The following is a 17,911-nucleotide window of genomic DNA, read 5'->3' on the forward strand; positions in this document are numbered from 1 at the left end:
GTTCCTCCTTACTACCTCTCCAGATTAATTTTCCAGAGGTCCAATATCCACTCTTGCCTCTCTTTTACACTTTATATAACTGAAAATACTTTTGATATCTTCTTTTATATTATTGGCTGGCTTACCTTCATATTTCATCTTCCCCTTCCTTTTTTTTAGTTGCCTTCTGTTGGTTTTCAAAAGCTTCCCAACCCTTTTAAGTTCTCACTATTTTTTTGTTATATGCCTTCTCCTTTGTTTCTGAATCATTGAATTCCCTTGTCAGCCATGGTTTCCACATCCTCTCTTAAGAATACTTATGCATTTTTTTGATGTATCTATTCTGTGCCTTACAAGTAACCCTAGAAAATAAATTCTAGTCATCTGCCATCGTCCCCCTATAATCAATTTTAGCCAGCTCCTCTCTCATACCTCTGTAATTCCCTTCACTCCACTTGTAATACTGTTACATCTGACTTTAGCTTCTCCTTCTCAAACTGCATGATGAGTTCTATCATATTTTGATCACTGTCTCCTAAGGGTTCCTTTACCTTAAGCTCCCTAATCAAATCTGGTTCTTTACACAATACCTAATGCAGAATTGCCTTTCCCCTGATGGCCTCAGCCACAAGCTGCTCTGAAAAGCCATCCTGTATGAATTCCATAAGTTCCCTCTCATGTGAACCAGCACCAGACTGATCTTTTTCCCATCAACCTGCATATTGAAATCACCATATGACCATCATAATATTGCCCTTCTTACAAGCTTTTTCTATTTATCTTTGAAATTTATATCCCATCTCTTGGCTACTGTTTGTGGGCCTGTATATAACTCCCATCAGGGTCCTTTTAACCTTGCAGTTTCTTGTCTCTGTCCAAAAGGATTCTACATCTACTGATCCTAGGTCACCTCTTTCTAAGGATTCGATTTCATTTTTTACTAGCAGAGCCACTCCACCCATCTGCCTACATGCCTGTCCTCTTGATACAATGTGTATCCTTGTAAGTTAAACTCCCAATTATGATCTTCTTTCACCCATAACTCAGTGACGCCTGCAACGTCATCTATTCCAATCTCTAACTGATTTACAGGATCCACCTTATTCCATATACTGTGTGCATTCAAATATACCACCTTCAATCCTGTGTTCATCACCCTTTTTGATTTTGCCCCCATGTTACACTTCAAGTTATCCCACTGTAATTTTGTCCTATCATTTGCCTGTCTATCCTCACAGTCTCATTACACACTGCATCAAGTTGTATACCGATTGCCCCATCCTCAGCCCTATCACTCCAGATCCCATCCCTTTGCCAAATTAGTTTAAACCCTCCCCAAAGCTCTAGCAAACCTGCCCACAGTGATATTAGATCCCCTTTGGGTTCAGATATAACCTGTCCTTTTTGTGCAGGTCATACCTTCCCCAGAAGAGATCCTAATGATCCGGAAGCCTGAAACCCTGCTCCCTACATCACTCCCTCAGCCACACATTCATCTGTACTGCAATCCTATTTGAGCCCTAACTAGCATATAGTACTAGGAGTAATCCAGAGATTACTACCTTGATGGTCCTGTCCTTCAGCCTCTTCCTGATCTTCCTATACTCACTGTGCAGGGCCTCCTCACTCTTTCTACTTACATCATTGGTGCCAATGTGCACCACAACCTCTGGCTGTTCATTTGCCCTCTTGAGAATCTTCTGCTGCCACTCTGAAACATTCTGGATCCTAGCACCTGGGAAACAGCACCTCATTCTGGCTGTCCCCTGAACTATCAAGTCTTCTATCACTACCACTCTGCCTGATTTCACCCTAAACTGCTGGTCCTCAGAGCCAGGCAGTGTCACTGCTGCTGTGATCTGATATGTCATCCCTTCCAGCAGTATCCAAAGGAGTGTTCTTGTTGCTGAGGGAAATTGCCACAGGGGAATCCTGCATTGACTGCTTATTCCCCTTTCTTCTCCTAGTGATCAACCATCTACTCTCCGAAGCCTGCGTTCTAGGTGTGACCGCCTCAGTAAAAAGTTTCATCTATGAGGTTTTCATCCTCGCGGATAGTCCTGGGTAAATCCAGTCCCAGCTCAATTTCCTTGATCTTGTCAATCAGGAATTGAATTTGGATGCATCATACAAATGTAGTCATCAGGGAAAATGTTAGGTACCCTGAAATCTCACATCTTTCCCATCAGTGGAGGGCCACTCCACTGCCTGAACTACCATCCTACTTACACTTGTTATACCTCTAACTTCTAAAGCTTAAGTCCTAGCCTCCGCCTGTTCTCATCCAAGACAGTTGAATCAAGGTCAGTCCCTGTTGAGTCAAAGCCTGACTTCTCTAACACTGTGGCACTCCCAACAATGGCCACTCCATTTACACCTCACTATCTTTTTATTGGCCCCTGCCGATTGCCTAAAATAGTTGTCACAAACCTATTTAAGCCCAAGATCCCCTACCTCGGCCTTAGTGAAAGGCAAGATCGACCGACTAAATCATATAGAGAAAAAACAGCTCAGATTGTACTTACAATTTTTATTTGGGTTATTTGTATTCTAATTACATAAAATGCTTTTGTCAAACTTTCAAATTAATTTAACCAAGAAAACACTAACTAGCATATCAAACAAGCCATAGCTGTGTTTCTTTAAGAATATTACAATACTTTATACCTTTAATTCTAAGTTTCATTATTTAATTTTATTTCAACACGAAAAATAAATGAATAAAAATTGACTGTTGCACTCAGTGTGATGTCTAGGGCCGAATACTTTCTGCTAGTTACCTGAAATTTGGCTCATATCTACAGACAGCCAGTCTGAGACAGTCTGTGAGGTGTCTTGTCAGTAAGACGGCTCCCATACTTAGATTTAATAATTTTCATCTGTGAAAATGCAGTTTCACAGGTAAGTTGACCCGCAGTAGGCACTGACTTTCAGTGCACATGGGTGAGATGAGGAAACTTCTCCCTGCTGACAAGCCCCCAAAAGTCACCGTCCCTTGATCTTGCTTTAAGCTCGATGTCTGTAGTGTTCTCGCTCAGGTGTAAGGGAACGCTGAACTAAACACCGAGGTAAACCGTCGTCAATGAAAACAGGATCGCAGTAAGATTAACCGTTTACTGTTCACTCTTCCACATTAACGTATGTTGAAAACTGTTGACAAAACAATACAAGATTTGTACAGTATTTGTTTCCTTCTTGATGTCGCATTTACATCGTAAATACTTGCAAAAGTAAACTACAACAACTACATTACATTAAAATGCAGCATACAGTCAGAATTTACTTACGCCATTGACTGCTTTAAATACACTTCAACACAAACTATCTGCAACTCTTTAACTAACGAAAACATAAACCTTATCAACCGTCGTTACTTTTAACAGAATTAGCGTTAACATTTTAATTCAACATATCGATTATCTCATGAACTTACGGCGTTGCTTCACTATGTTTCTAATGCGTAGAAAGAAAACTTTTCTTGCGCTGATCTCGCACATGTGAGCCCCCTCCTTCCCGTTTCTCCAAACCAGTATTTTCCCACAAGACGCGGCGAAACCGGATGTGACGTCATCGCATGCCACGATATATCACAGACAACGAATTTACTTTAAACAATCCTAACTTTAACTAAAAAATGCTAACAAACGAATTACTAAAGCGAAAATATTATAAACTAAACAAATGCCATAAAGGCAACACAATGTCATTTTGCAGATCAATTATTTCCATTTCAATGTCACTAGGCACACCAAATACTTGCTGGAATTTGGCTGCTATCTGTTCTATATTGATCAGCAAAAATGGGTTTGAAATAAGTGCAGCAATATCTTGCATGATGTTTAACTCCCCAAAACACTGATCGAACTCTATTGCCAGTTTGTCTAGGTAAGCACAGTACTGCTCAGGGTAAAAAGCATTTTTTTCCTTGATGGCCTGTAACAGTTTCTCCAAGTTGGGAAAGTGTGTCAGCCTCCCATTCTTTAAATTTGAAATCCAAATACCGAGCTTGACCTTAAACGCATTTACTGCACTTATCATCTGGGGCAGGTGTTGGTCTTTTCCCATGAGCTCGTTGTTAAGTGCGTTTAATTTAGCGGTTAGGTCTGTCAGAAACCCTAAATCCAGTAGCCATGTATCATCTGACAGTTCCTCGTGCTCCTCGTTTCTTGTCGACAGAAAAGCCTCCATCTCAGGCAGCAAATCAACAAGTCGTTGCACTTTGCCACGACTCAACCACCAAACAATGCATGAAGAAGTATGTCTCCGTAAACAGCATCGAGCTCATCCAATAACGCCTTGAGTAAGCGGTGCTGAAGCGCTTTTGCAAATCAAGTTTATCAGTTTGACCACCAGTGTTACATGAGAAAAATCCACAACCTTCCCAGCCAAGGCCTGCTGATGAATCACACAGTGATGATTCAGGAAGTCGGGAAAATCAGGGTCATTACGGCACAGTGCTATAAAACCAATGCACTCACTGCGCATTGCTGGGGCCCCATCAGTTGTAATTGCCACCAGTTTATGAATGGGGATGTCATTTTCATGGACATATTTTTTAAACTCATTGTAAATATCCTCAGCTCTCATTCTCTCCTTTAAGTGCAAAAGAGTGAGGAAGTCCTCCTTTGCTGTAAAATCCTGGAAAGCCATTCTGACAGATACAACAAGCTGAGCTGTTTGCATTACATCCAGGGATTCATCGAACTGTAGTGAGACATATCCACAGAGTGACAAGTCCTTTTAGACTTGTTGATCCACGTCCTCTGACAGTGACTCCACCATCCTTGTCACTGTTGCAGGGCCAAGTGGTATATTACTCATTGTGGTTTTGATGTCAAAAACAGTTTCTGCGGTAATGGCCATTGCTTTCTTGAATAAATTGCCATCTGTAAAAGACATCTTGTGTTTAACCAAAAGGTGACTTCACGAAATGATGCTTCAATAGCAGCCTTATTTTGAGCAGCATGTTTTGTGAAAAACGATTGCTGGGCCTTCAACCCCGATTTCAGCTCCTCAACGTTCCTGGCGTGGATTGCGCTCTTTGGGGGGTAGGTGTCTTTAAATTTCTGGTGGTTGGTGTTGTGGTGCCGCTCCAGATTCCCTCTTTTAGTCAGTGCTTGTGTTTGGTGGCACAACATACATACACACTTGTCTTTCACCAAGGTAAACAGAAATTCCTCTTCCCGTTCTGGATGGAATTTGTACGTTTCCGCCTTCTTTCGTGGAGCCTCCGCCATGCCAGTTAGCTACCGTGCAGGATATCACCAGTGAGAGCCATATATTGATGTTTGCGACAATCTGTACTCTTAATCTACCGTAGATTCCGGATTATAAGCCGCTACTTTTTTCCCACATTTTGAACAGCTTTGAACTCTGCGGCCTATAATCCAGAGCGGCTAATACATGGTTTTTTTTTCATGCCGCCTCGTAAACATTTTGCCTCGTAACAGTAGACCAATAAAATTGATGAGTAGTTCACAGAGGTCCAATGAAATTGTACGATAAATCAAGCGCACTTTCACAATTAAATTATTGTAAATCAGTCATTTGTACTCACCCTCATCAACATGGAAAATACTCGAAGCAAGACCCGAGCGCGTCAGACCCGATTAGACCCGATCGCAATGCGCAAGCGTCAGACCCGATTAGACCCGAGCGCATTGCGCAAGCGTCAGACCCGATTAGACCCGATCGCAATGCGCAAGCGTCAGACCCGATTAGACCCGATCGCAATGCGCAAGCGTCAGACCCGATTAGACCCGAGCGCATTGCGCAAGCGTCAGACCCGATTAGACCCGATCGCAATGCGCAAGCGTCAGACCCGATTAGACCCGATCGCATTGCGCAAGCGTCAGACCCGATTAGACCCGATCGCATTGCGCAAGCGTGTCAGACCCGATTAGACCCGATCGCAATGCGCAAGCGTCAGACCCGATTAGACCCGATCGCATTGCGCAAGCGTCAGACCCGATTAGACCCGATCGAAAACGCTGCTTTTAAGTTAAAGTCGATCAATAACTTTTCCTGGTAGGCTGCAATATATATATTTTTACCAGTCGCTAGGAGATATTGGAATGTTGTTCGTGCTGTTCAGTAAAAAAGTATATGCAACGTAATTTGTGTTACCGATACGTATGTATATTTAAAAGTAGCGGTGCGGCCTAAAATCCGGTGCGGCCTTTACAATTAAAAAATTGATTTTATTTCTAAAATTAGAGCCTGCGGCTAATAATCAGGTGCGCTCTGTAGTCCGGAATCTACGGTAATCGAATTGGTCATTTTGATGCGGCACAAGCTACACTGAAAAAAATACAACAACTAAATCAAGAGAAGAGAGAGAGAGGCGCTAACTTTTAGTAAAAACTAAAATTAATGCTATTACTAGCACACTATCCGAAATGCTAAACATCACGCTATCAAAGGCAAAAAATTCGAAAGAAAGAGCAGTACAACTGATCAAACTTTTGCATAACTGACATTATATAAATAGCAGCATAATAGAGTGAAAACCGATTAAAGTTGATTAGATTTTAGTTAGTCATGAATGCATAAGTGAGTCATTTTTACCCACACGTGTTGTTTACTTTCGCCTTTGGACAGTTTGCCCGTTTGTTCGTTTATGTTTAAGATAAACGAAGCTCTCCCACGCTCCATGGGAATTTGACAGATAGCGGCAATAGTCACATGATGTCCGCACACATGTAACACGACGCTGGGCAGTGGAAAAAGAGAAATACAGTAACCAGGGAAAGCAACTAAATGTGGGTTAAAAACAACTCACATATACGCTCTAGGGGTAAAATTTGCTTTGGCATCAAAAGGTTTATCAGGCATAATGTATTTGTGTATTCACTTGTCACTTTTTTCGAGATCTACTGAGAAAGTCTCAAAGATCAACTGGCCAATTGCGATCAACTGGTTGGCAACCACTAGCCTAAAAGATCATGATGATTGCGTTCCTCCAAAGAGGCCTGAGCTCTTTTTAAACTTTGTGCAACCTCATCAACAAATGACCTTGCGCGATGATTGCATCCCGCCAAAATATTCCAAAAAGGCCGAGCTCTTTTTAAACCTCATGCAGTCTCACCAATGAACAACCTCTCACAGCCCCACCAATGAATCTATCACAATGATTGCATATTGCCAAAAAGTTCAGAGATGCCCCAAGTTCTTTTTAAACCTCGTGCAGCCTCACCAATAAACAAACTCTTGTAATGATTGCGATGTTCTATGCTTAACCAGAGTTAAACGTTTCAGGTTGACGACTCTTCGGTAGAACTGGAAAAAAGAGAAAAGAAGTTGCTTCCTTCCCCCCTCACTGCAATTGAAACTTGTCTTCTCTCTTTGCCATTTCCAACAAGGTTCTTTGAATGGAAATACTAGCTCTGTTTCTCTTCCCACAGTTGCTGTCTGACCTGCTGAGAGTGCTTCCAACACGCTCAGTTTTGGTTTGCTTCAGTTACTCCTCTGGCAGCTGGGCTCCTGAATTCAACTGCCAACTGGAAACAAGGGCTTAGATAGTTAACACAGAACATACAACACTGCAGCGCAGTATAAACCCTTCATTCCACAAGATTTTGCTTACCTTTAAAACTACCCTTACGGTCAATCTAACCCTTACCTCTACTTTTCCATCATAAAAATTTCAAGTTTTGGTGTCATTTATTGTCTGCCAAAACAAAACCCGAATAATTAATAATACTTGAATAAATTGAGTAAGGGGAGGGAATTTTTATATTATAGTAAAAGTTCATTATACTGTTCATTCCTAATTTGTGGATTTAATTTGCATCACAAACGCAAACAAAAATAACACAAATTCCATAAGTAAAAATTTTAGCCTCAAATGATAAAGTCCTTAAAAGGGACATCTATAATAATTTCTTCGGAACCAAATTAACCTCTCTACACCATTCACATTTTAGAACAACACAATGAATGAATGCAGAAACATGTCATTTATTCCATTTCATGTGACTAAGTTAATTTAAAAAAATAACTGCACCATAGCCATTAATAATGTAGCTGTTGGGGACCTCAGTCCTTATTGTCATTCAAATTTTCTGCGCATTGTGAAATAACTGAATGATTAAGTGTTGATTAAAGCAGTAAGCGAGATTATTAACACTGAAAGGGGCATTTGAATGCAGTGAAAGGTTACCATTGTCTCAGCTGAGGCCTGTCTGCAGTGTTCATTACACATGCCTCTTGTCCTAGTAATTTTACCTTACTGCCGCTCCTTTTCTCTTACCTCTAACAGCAGGCTTTTCTTATTAATCCTTTCAGGAATGCGGGTTTGGATATGGGGATGATGGACAGTGCGTGACCTGCAGGCCAAGCAGGTTCAAGGAAGACTGGGGTTTTCAGAAGTGTAAGCCATGCTCGGACTGTGCTCTCGTTAATCGCATTCAGAAGGCCAACTGCACAGCCACCAGTAATGCAGTATGTGGAGAGTGCTTGACAGGGTAGGTTCAAGGAGCATCAGATGTGATCTGTTTACCTTTTAAGTATCTGGGATCACTCAATTTTATCTCTTTGAAGGCATGAAGTGTTGGAAAAATCCCACATCAGTTCCCACAGAATGTTTGGCTGCATATTCTGCTCAATTATCTGTCTGATTTTGTAAAATAAAGCACCAGAATCTTTCATAACAAGCCCTATTCATCTTAAAGTAGTTCAAGAGACACCTTACTTTCTGTTTTAATAGCTATTTTTGTTGGTACAAAAGAAAGAGTGTACCATAATTGGTTAAAGTGGGGAAATTTACGGAGACACCCTGTGAAGTTCACTATACTTACTTAGAGTAACCATTTATTTCACTTTCTTTTTTATCCTGTACTCTTCATATATTTTCAGCTTGGTCCACAATCGCTTCTTTAGTTGTATATCAGTAATTCCATTCCCACCTATATGTGCCTGGCATCAATCTGAATATGTCAGGAGTTTTACATCTCATTGTAAACATTTCCCTACCAGTGCACTGTTGGCAGTGCGAACTCTATCATTTAGCACAGCACTATGCATCAGTAAAACCCTAAGGTTGATATAACATGGACAGACTTGAAATGTGCAGAAGAAAACATTGGGGATGATGCTACATCTCCCAAGTTATTTCTCTTCGATCTCTTAATCTTTTCTATTCCCCTTCCTCTCACCCAAAAACACTCCCTCAACTCTTCTTAAAATTCATGCCTTCTGAAATCCTCCTCTTCCCCTTTCCCACCGTTTTCAGTTCCATCAGCTCTCCAGCCTTGATGTAGCTACTCCCCGTACTTCCATTTGGATGGCGACCCAGGAGACCGCAACGCTGGAATTTGGAGCAACAAACAGCCTGATGGAGGAACTCAGCAGGCTGAGCAGCTTCTGGTGGGGGTGGGTGAGGGGAGGGAAAGGAATTATTGGCATCTTGTGGCAGGACTGAGGGTGGAGCGGGAAGAGAGCCAATCTAAAGAGAGGATGGGATTGGTGAGGTGACTAGTGGACTGAAGGCGGGTGAAGGAAAATAGACGGATGGAGCCAGGTAGGGAAAGGAGGGGTGGAATTGGGGAACTGTGGAAAGTGGATGATAGATGGAAAAAGGCAATGTTAGGCAGGCAGATGGACCAAGTGGAGGTGGAGGCAGATGGAGAGCGATAAACAGAGTGCCAGTGCTGTAATCTGACGAGTACAGAAGATGATCAAGGGAGCCATTAGGGGAGAGATAGACAGATGGGGGAGGAGAAAGGTAGTGAGTATAATAAGCGGATAGAATGAGGGTGGGAAGAGGGGGGAAATGGGGATCTAGTTGGTGGAGTAGCAGGGGAATATGAGAGAGAAGACAAAATAGGATGACTGGAGATAGATCGGGCCAGGGGAGACAGCGGAGTCATAGGAGGAGCAGATTGCCTGAAGCTGGAAAATTCAGTTTGCATACCACTGTGTTGTAAATAAAACAGATAGAATATGAGGTGGTGTTCCTCATGTTTGCGCTGGGTCTTGGCAGTGGCGATTGTCGAGCAGCCCCCAATTTTAATCCTTACTTAATCATGGGACAATTTACAATGACCAGTTAACGTACTAACTTGCTGAAGGGTTTCAGCCCAAATCATCAACTGTACTTTTATCTATAGATGCTCCCTGGCTGTTGAGTTCCTCCAGCAATTTGTGTGTGTTGCTTGGACTTCCGGTATCTGCAGATTTTCTCTTGTTTGTGAACCCACTAGCCGGTATGTTTTTGGACTGTGGGAGGAAACCAGAGCACCCGGAGAAAACCCATACAATCCACTGGGAGGGCGTACAAACTCCTTACAAAGAGTGCCAAGCTTGAACTCCGAGCTTCAACACCCTGTGCTGTTATAGCATCGAGCTAACTGCTCTGTTGTGTGAAGGTGTAACTTGTTCTATATACCTCATGTACATCCTCTTGGGAGCTGTTTGGTATATGCTTGAGCCATCTTAGTTCTTATGAATTAGGAATATTGAAATTTTATTGTCTGCATATCAGTTATTTCTAAGAAAAGTTTGCATTCATTTCCCCCCCACCTCCCGCCACGCCTTCCATTCATATCTGTGTCAAGCATCTTTGTTGATAGTCAGATTTTAACCAATCAAGGTCAACAACAACAAACCAGGGAAGACATAAAGATGTGCTAGGAATGGGGTGGAAATGGTGAGGTACAATTCTCCAATAAGTTGCACTGTCCCAGTGGATTAATGTCGCTAAGATCTATGTCATCCCGAATTCATTGATGTCTCCTAAATTTGTGTTACCCACAGTGAATTAAAGTCATAATCAGAAGCAGCATTATTATCACTGTCTTACATGACATGAAATCTGGTGTTTTGTGGCAGCGGTTAAGTGTAAAGATAGAAAATGACTGCAGGTTACAATATAAATAAATGGTGAAAAAAGATGCGTAATAAGGTCATGTTCATGGGCCGTTCAGAAATCTGATGATAGAGAAGAAACTGTTCCTAACATGTTAAGCATTGGTCTTCAGGCTGCTGTATTCCCTGATGATGATAATGAGAGAGAAGAGGGCATGTTGTGGATGGTGAGGGTCTATGGTGGTGGATGCTGCCTTCTTTAGGCATCGTCACTTGAAGTTGTCATTGATGGTGGAGAGGTTTGTGCCAATGATGGAGCTGGCTAGTCTACAACCTTCTGCAATCCTCTTTCGATCCTGTGCACTGGAGCTTCCATATCAGGCTGAGGTGCAGCTAGTCAGAATACTCTTCATTCTACATCTGTAGAAATTCGCAAGAATATTTGGTGACATAGCAAACTTAGTCAAACTTAGCCACTGGTGGTACTTATTTGTGATTACATCAGTGTGTTGGGTCCAAGATAAATCCTCCAAAATGTGGACACCAGGAACTTTAAGCTGCTCACACTTCCCACCATTGCCCCTCAATAAGGATTGCTGGAGGATTTGTTGTCACCAATCTGCACAGACTGTGGTCTCCCGATGAGGAAGTTGCAAAGGAAGTTACAAATGTCCATGTTTAGAAGCTTAATGTTTAATACTGAGAGAGCGATGGTACTCAGCACTGAACTATGCACAAAAAAACCCAGCACCGTGCTATACATTTTGCTGTTTCCTAGGAGCTCCAAAGGAGAAAGCCAGCGAGATCGTATCGGCTGTAGATAATGTTGTGACGGTAGGCAAATTGCATTGGGTCCAAGTTCTTGCTCAGACAGGAGTTAATTCTAGCCATAACCACCTCTTGAAACACTTCTTAATGGTAGATGTGATTGCTATCAGTCAGTAGTTATTATGCAGCTCACCATGTATGGCATGTTTACCATGATTTAGCCTGTCACCGTCAAATTTTCATGTTACAATATAGAATGTGGCATGTTGTTTTAAAGAAGTACTACCTTTTATACATTGCTGTTAATTTTGGACATTAGGCTATTCAAGGGCATTCCAAAATAGCTGCTCATAAACACAAGAGATTCTGCAGATGCTGTTTATTTTTGTACGTGACTTTTTGACCATTTTGCAAACACTGACAACTGTGACTTTCAGAGCTGATTTTTACAAGCCATTAGCATGTTTCCCAGTTTTATTGCCTGTCATTATATTCATTACTCATTCTGAGACTGATTGCCTGATGTTTAGAGATGCTGTGTTTTCTCATTCTTTGGTACACTAAATAATGCTTTTAAAGGTTGTTATGGAAGGTCAGTTTGTAAAATGGAATGTCCACCATTTTATTATGCTTGAATTTAATACCCTGTCAATTTACTTTGGTGAGGAATTAACCCAGGAAATGAGAACTGTAAACAAAGTTGGACACTTAAAAGTGTTTCACATTTGTTCGCATAGTCAAGTCATCATTGTCAGATTCATTCTGTGGAATTGTAGTTGAGTCCAGCAAAAAAAGTAAACTATCACTGTAGTGGAAGCACTCTTAACAGAGCAAGGATTTCAGTGTTTATAACTAGAATCCCAAGTGCCAGGGATCACATATGAATGTTATAAAGAGTGAGATACAAGAAGTAGGTAACATTTAGCAGTTTGAGCTTGCACTTAGAAGCCTCTCAATTATGAGAGGAACGTACAGGTGGGGGGGAGGGAAGAAATTTAATTTTGAGATTGTATTCAAGAAGGAGTGTGCAGAAGTGGTTCTTGAAATCTGATCACTTAAAAGGCCTTTCCAGCCTTTCTCAGCATCAGGAATGACTTGCTTCTTCAGTTCCATTCTGTTACATCTGAGGTGGCGGGAAGGTCCTACGTGGGATCCCCAGACTCAGCCTCAGATAGGAAGTGCTTGATTTCAGAATCGGAATCAGGTTTAATATCACTGGCGTATGTTGTGAAATTTGTTGTTTTGCGGCAGCAGTACAGTGCAATTCATTATGAAAATATCACTATAAATAACAGTAAGAGGTGAATATGCTTTCAAAAATAATGAAAATTTTCTAAGTATCAAAAGAATTACTATAAACAGTAGTAACAGTAAAAAAACTAAATCAAATCCAGTATTTGGCGTGACCACCCTTCGCCTTTAAAACTGCATCATTTCTTGTAGGAACATTGTCATTCAGTTTATAAGAAAATCGACTACTAGTTGTTCCAAGCATCTTGGAGAACTTGCCACAGTTCTTCTGCAGATCTTGGCTGCCTCACTTGCTTCTGTCTCTCCAGGTAATCCCAGACAGTCTCGATGATGTTGAGATCAGGGCTCTGTCGAGGCCATACAATTCGAACCCGTATTTAAAAATCATATCAGCTATAGCTCTTGTAAATTAATGGTTGAGATTAGCGTGTTCTCAGTTTTCCATTATTCCTGTAAATCTAATCCACTGTGGGAGAGCTTCTTGGATCAGAGGTGAAAAATTGCAACAAAGAAAAATTGAGAAGAAGAGTGACGCAATACCAAAGCCTTGTTGATACTGAGTCTGTGATGGACCATCAGGTTAGGATTACAACTTGCATGGCATCATGTAACCAGCAAATTTCAGAAGTTCTCCGTGATCAATCCTAGCTGACAAAGTTGAAGTTTTTAAGGAACTCATTGAAAGCCATGCACGGTGGTTGACTCTACTCTCTGTATTTTCCTCGGATTTAACACACAGTGAAGAGCATGCCCATGATACCTCATGTTGAATGAATATAAACCAGGTTGGAACTCTTCAGCAACAGGGAGGAGGTGATTGGAGAGGGATCTTGTTATTTGTGATAAACATCAGAGAGAGCTCTCTGTAGTTACAGCATTTAGATTTTTCCATTCTTTAAGTTGGCAGTTATAGAGCCTGAGATATTCTTGCATGCTCTCCTCTTCTCTGCCGTGTTTCATTACTTCAGTAGGGTCTTTGCTGAGAGGGATTATTTCTTAACAGTTGTCATGACCTTTCCAATCTCTTGCTGGAATGAGTTAGTGCATAGTTTGTGATAGATTGTGAAGTGTGTGATAGAATCATAGATGTTCACATCAAAGGCAGACATTCAGTAGAAAAGTTATTTAGATAGGCACATATGATCAGTCTAAAGCTTTCCTTATGATGCGTCCTAATAGTATCGTTAATGATTAACCAAAATGTGTAAAAACAACACGCATCTCTTGTAACTATGAGCTTTTAATGCAAGGAGGATTATGAACAAAGCAGATGAGCTTAGAGCGTGGATCAGTATTTGGAGCTATGATGTTGTGGCCATTACAGAGACTTGGATGGCTCAGGGGCAGGTATGGTTACTTCGAGTGCCAGGCTTTAGGTGTTTCAGAAAGAGGTGGTGGCGTGGCATTGTTGATCAGACATAGTGTCACGGCTGCAGAAAAGGAGGAAGACATGGAGGGATTGTCTACGGAGTCTCTGTGGGTGGAGGTTAGGAACAGGAAGGGGTCAATAGCTCTACTAGGTGTTTTTATATACCACCCAATAGTAACAGGGACATTGAGGAGCAGATAGGGAGAGAGATTCTGGAAAGATATAATAATAACAGGGTTATCGTGGTGGGAGATATTAATTTCCCAAATATCGATTGGCATGTCCCTAGAGCGAGGGGTTTAGATGGGGTGGTGTTTGTTAAGTGTGTTCAAGAAGAATTCTTGACACAATATGTAGATAAGCCTACAAGACGAGTGGCTGTACTTGATCTGGTATTGGGAAATGAACCTGGTCAGGTGTCAGATCTCTCAGTGGGAGAGCATTTTGGAGATAGTGATCACAATTTTATCTCCTTTACCATAACATTGGAGAGGGATAGGAACAGAAAAGTTAGGAAAGCGTTTAATTGGAGTAAGGGGAAATATAAGGCTATCAGGCAGAAATTTGGAAGCATAAATTGGGAACAGATGTTTTCAGGGAAATGTACGGCAGAAATGTGGCAAATGTTCAGGGTATATTTGCATGGCGTTCTGGATAGGTACATTCCAATGAGACAGGGAAAAGATGGTAAGGTACAGGAACCGTGGTGTACAAAGGCTGTGGTAAATCTAGTCAAGAGGAAAAGAAGAGCTTATGAAGGATTCAAAAAACTGGGTAAAGATAGCAGTCTAGAAGATTATAAGGCTAGCAGGAAGGAGTTTAAGAAAGAAATTAAGTGAGCCAGAAGGGGCCTTTGTGGACAGGATTAAGGAAAACCCCAAAGCATTCTATAAGTATGTGAAGAGCAAGAGGATAAGATGGGAGAGAATAGGACCAATTAAGTGTGACAGTGGGAAAGTGTGTATGGAACTGGAGGACATAGCAGAGGTACTTAATGAATACTTTGCTTCAATATTCACTACGGAAAAAGATCTTGGCGATTGTAGGGATGAAAAGTTTGAGCATGTAGATAGTAAGAAAAAGGATGTGCTCGAGCTTTTGGGTAAGTCACCAGGACCGGACGAGATGTACCCCGGGCTACTGTGTGAGGCAAGGGAGGAGATTGCTGAGCCCCTGGCAATGATCTTTGCATCATCAATGGGGACAGGAGAGGTTCCAGAGAATTGGAGGGTTGCAGATGTTGTTCCATTATTCAAGGAAGGGATAGAGATAGCCCAGGAAATTATGGACCATTGAGTCTTACTTCAGTGGTTGGGACGTTGATGGAGAAGATCCTGAGAGGCAGGATTTATGAACTAGGAATAGTCAGCATAACTTTGTCAAAGGCTGATTATGCCTTACGTGCCTGATTGAATATTTTGAGGATGTGACTAAACACATTGATGAAGGTAGAGCAGTAGATATAGTGTATACGGATTTCAGCAAGGCATTTGATAAGGTACCCCATGCAAGGCTTATTGAGAAAATAAGGAGGCATGGGATCCAAGGGGACATTGCTTTGTGGATCCAGAACTGGCTTGCCCACAGAAGGCAAAGAGTGGTTGTAGATGGGTCATATTCTGCATGACCATTGGTGTGCCTCACGGATCTGTTCTGGGACCCCTGCTCTTCGTGATTTTTACAAATGACCTGGATGAAGAAGTGGAGGGATGGGTTAGTAAATTTACTGATGACATAAAGGTTGGGGTTGTTGTGGATAGTGTGGAGGGCTGTCAGGGGTTACAGCGGGACATTGATAGGATGCAAAACTGGGCTGAGAAGTGGCAGGTGGAGTTCAACCCAGATAAGTGTGAGGTGGTTCATTTTGGTAGGTCAAATATGATGGCAGAATGAAGTATGGCAAGACTCTTGGCACTGTGGAGGATCGGGGGATCTTGGAGTCCGAGTCCATAGGACACTCAAAGCTGCTGTGCAGATTGCCTCTGTGGTTAAGATTGAGTTTAGGAGCCGAGAGGTAATGTTACAGCTATATAGGACCCTGCTCAGACTCCACTTGGAGTACTGTGCTCAGTACTGGTTGCCTCACTACAGGAAGGATGTGGAAACCATAGAAAGGGTGCAGAAGAGATTTACAAGGATGTTGCCTGGATTGGGGAGCATGTCTTATGAGAATAGGTTGAGTGATCTCGGCCTTTTCTCCTTGTAGTGACAGAGAATGAGAGGTGACCTGATAGAGTGTATAAGATGATGAGAGGCATTGATCATGTGGATAGTCAGAGGCTTTTTCCCAGGGCTGAAATGGCTAGCATGAGAGGACACAGTTTTAAGCTGCTTGGGAAGTACGTACAGAGGAGATGTCAGGGGTAAGTTTTTTATGCAGAGAGTGGTGCGCGCGTGGAATGGGCTGCCGGCGACGGTGGTGGAGTCAGATACAACAGGGTTTTATAAGAGACTCCTGCAGAGGTACATGGAGCTCAGAAAAATAGAGAGCTATGGGTAACCCAAGGTAATTTCTAAAGAACATGTTCGGCACAGCTTTGTGGGCCGAAAGGTCTGTATTGTGCTGTAGGTTTTCTATGATTCTATGAAATATTCAATTAAAACTCAAAGAATTCCCAAAATCTGAAACTAATTTTGGTTGGTTTCATAATTAGCATTTACCAGCGGATCTGGCTTTTTCACTGATTAAAATCAGGACTTTTCAATAATTATTGAAAACTTCTTAAAATGATGTTTATGTTGAAGGATCATGGCTTGCTGTACAAAGTTTGAAAAGATGCAATGATTAGAAAAGAGCCTTGTTTAATTGTGTACAGTTCTGGTCACCGAATTATAAGAAAGATGTCAACAAAATAGAGAGAGTACAGAGATTACTAGAATGTTACCTGGGTTTCAGCACCTAAGTTACAGGGAAAGGTTGAACAAGTTAGGTCTTTATTCTTTGGAGCGTAGAAGGTTGAGGGGGGGATGACAGAGGTATTTAAAATTATGAGGGGGATAGATAGAGTTGACGTGGATAGGCTTTTTCCATTGAGAGTAGGGGAGATTCAAACAAGAGGACATGAGTTGAGAGTTAGGGGGCAAAAGTTTAAGGGTAACACAAGGGGGAATTTCTTTACACAGAGAGTGGTAGCTGTGTGGAACGAGCTTCCAGTAGAAGTAGTAGAGGCAGATTCGGTATTGTCATTTAAAGTAAAATTGGATAGGTACATGGACAGGAAAGGAATGGAGGTTATGGGCTGAGTGCGGGTCAGTGGGACTAGGTGAGAGTACCGTAGATTTCGCACTACAGAGCGCACCTGATTAAAAGCCGCTGGCTCTAATTTTAGAAATAAAATCAATTTTGTACTTGTACAGGCCGCACCGGATTTTCGGCCGCAGGTGTCCCACGTTGTAATATGAGATATTTACACAGAAAGATATTACACGTGAGGATTTTTTAACTTTTAATTAAATCCATATGGTAACATAAACAAATACATATTGCAAATGCTTTTTTTCGAACCCTGTCTGTAACGCGGCTACTTTTAAATATATATTTGTTGTATACTTTTTTACTGAACAACATTCCAATATCTCCTAACGACTGGTAAAAAATATATATACTGCAGCCTACCAGGAAAAGTTATTGATCGCCTTTAACTTAAAAGCAGCGTTCGCTCAGATCTAATGCCGCTCCGCCGCTCGCCCCCCGCCTTCCTGTTTATCGCAAACGGCATTTTTCCCACAAGACGCGGC

General features: G+C 41.7%; 1 protein-coding gene across 7 annotated transcripts in view; it reads left to right on the forward strand.

Moving 5' to 3' along the window:
* The window catches only part of LOC140726840 (tumor necrosis factor receptor superfamily member 19-like), a 97,235-nt gene that overhangs the window by 30,172 nt on the left and 49,152 nt on the right, over nt 1-17,911 (forward strand). For 6 of the 7 annotated variants that reach the window (XM_073043726.1, XM_073043732.1, XM_073043729.1 and 3 more), the window contains one exon: nt 8,266-8,444. In XM_073043726.1, the coding sequence (XP_072899827.1) occupies nt 8,266-8,444 (179 nt within the window). Of the gene's footprint in view, nt 1-4,896; nt 5,028-8,265; nt 8,445-17,911 lie in introns of all 7 variants that reach the window. The other variant, XM_073043731.1, reaches the window with a different exon arrangement.

The sequence above is a fragment of the Hemitrygon akajei genome, chromosome 4 (assembly GCF_048418815.1).
Source record: "Hemitrygon akajei chromosome 4, sHemAka1.3, whole genome shotgun sequence".
In the NCBI taxonomy this organism is placed as follows: Eukaryota; Metazoa; Chordata; class Chondrichthyes; order Myliobatiformes; family Dasyatidae; genus Hemitrygon; species Hemitrygon akajei.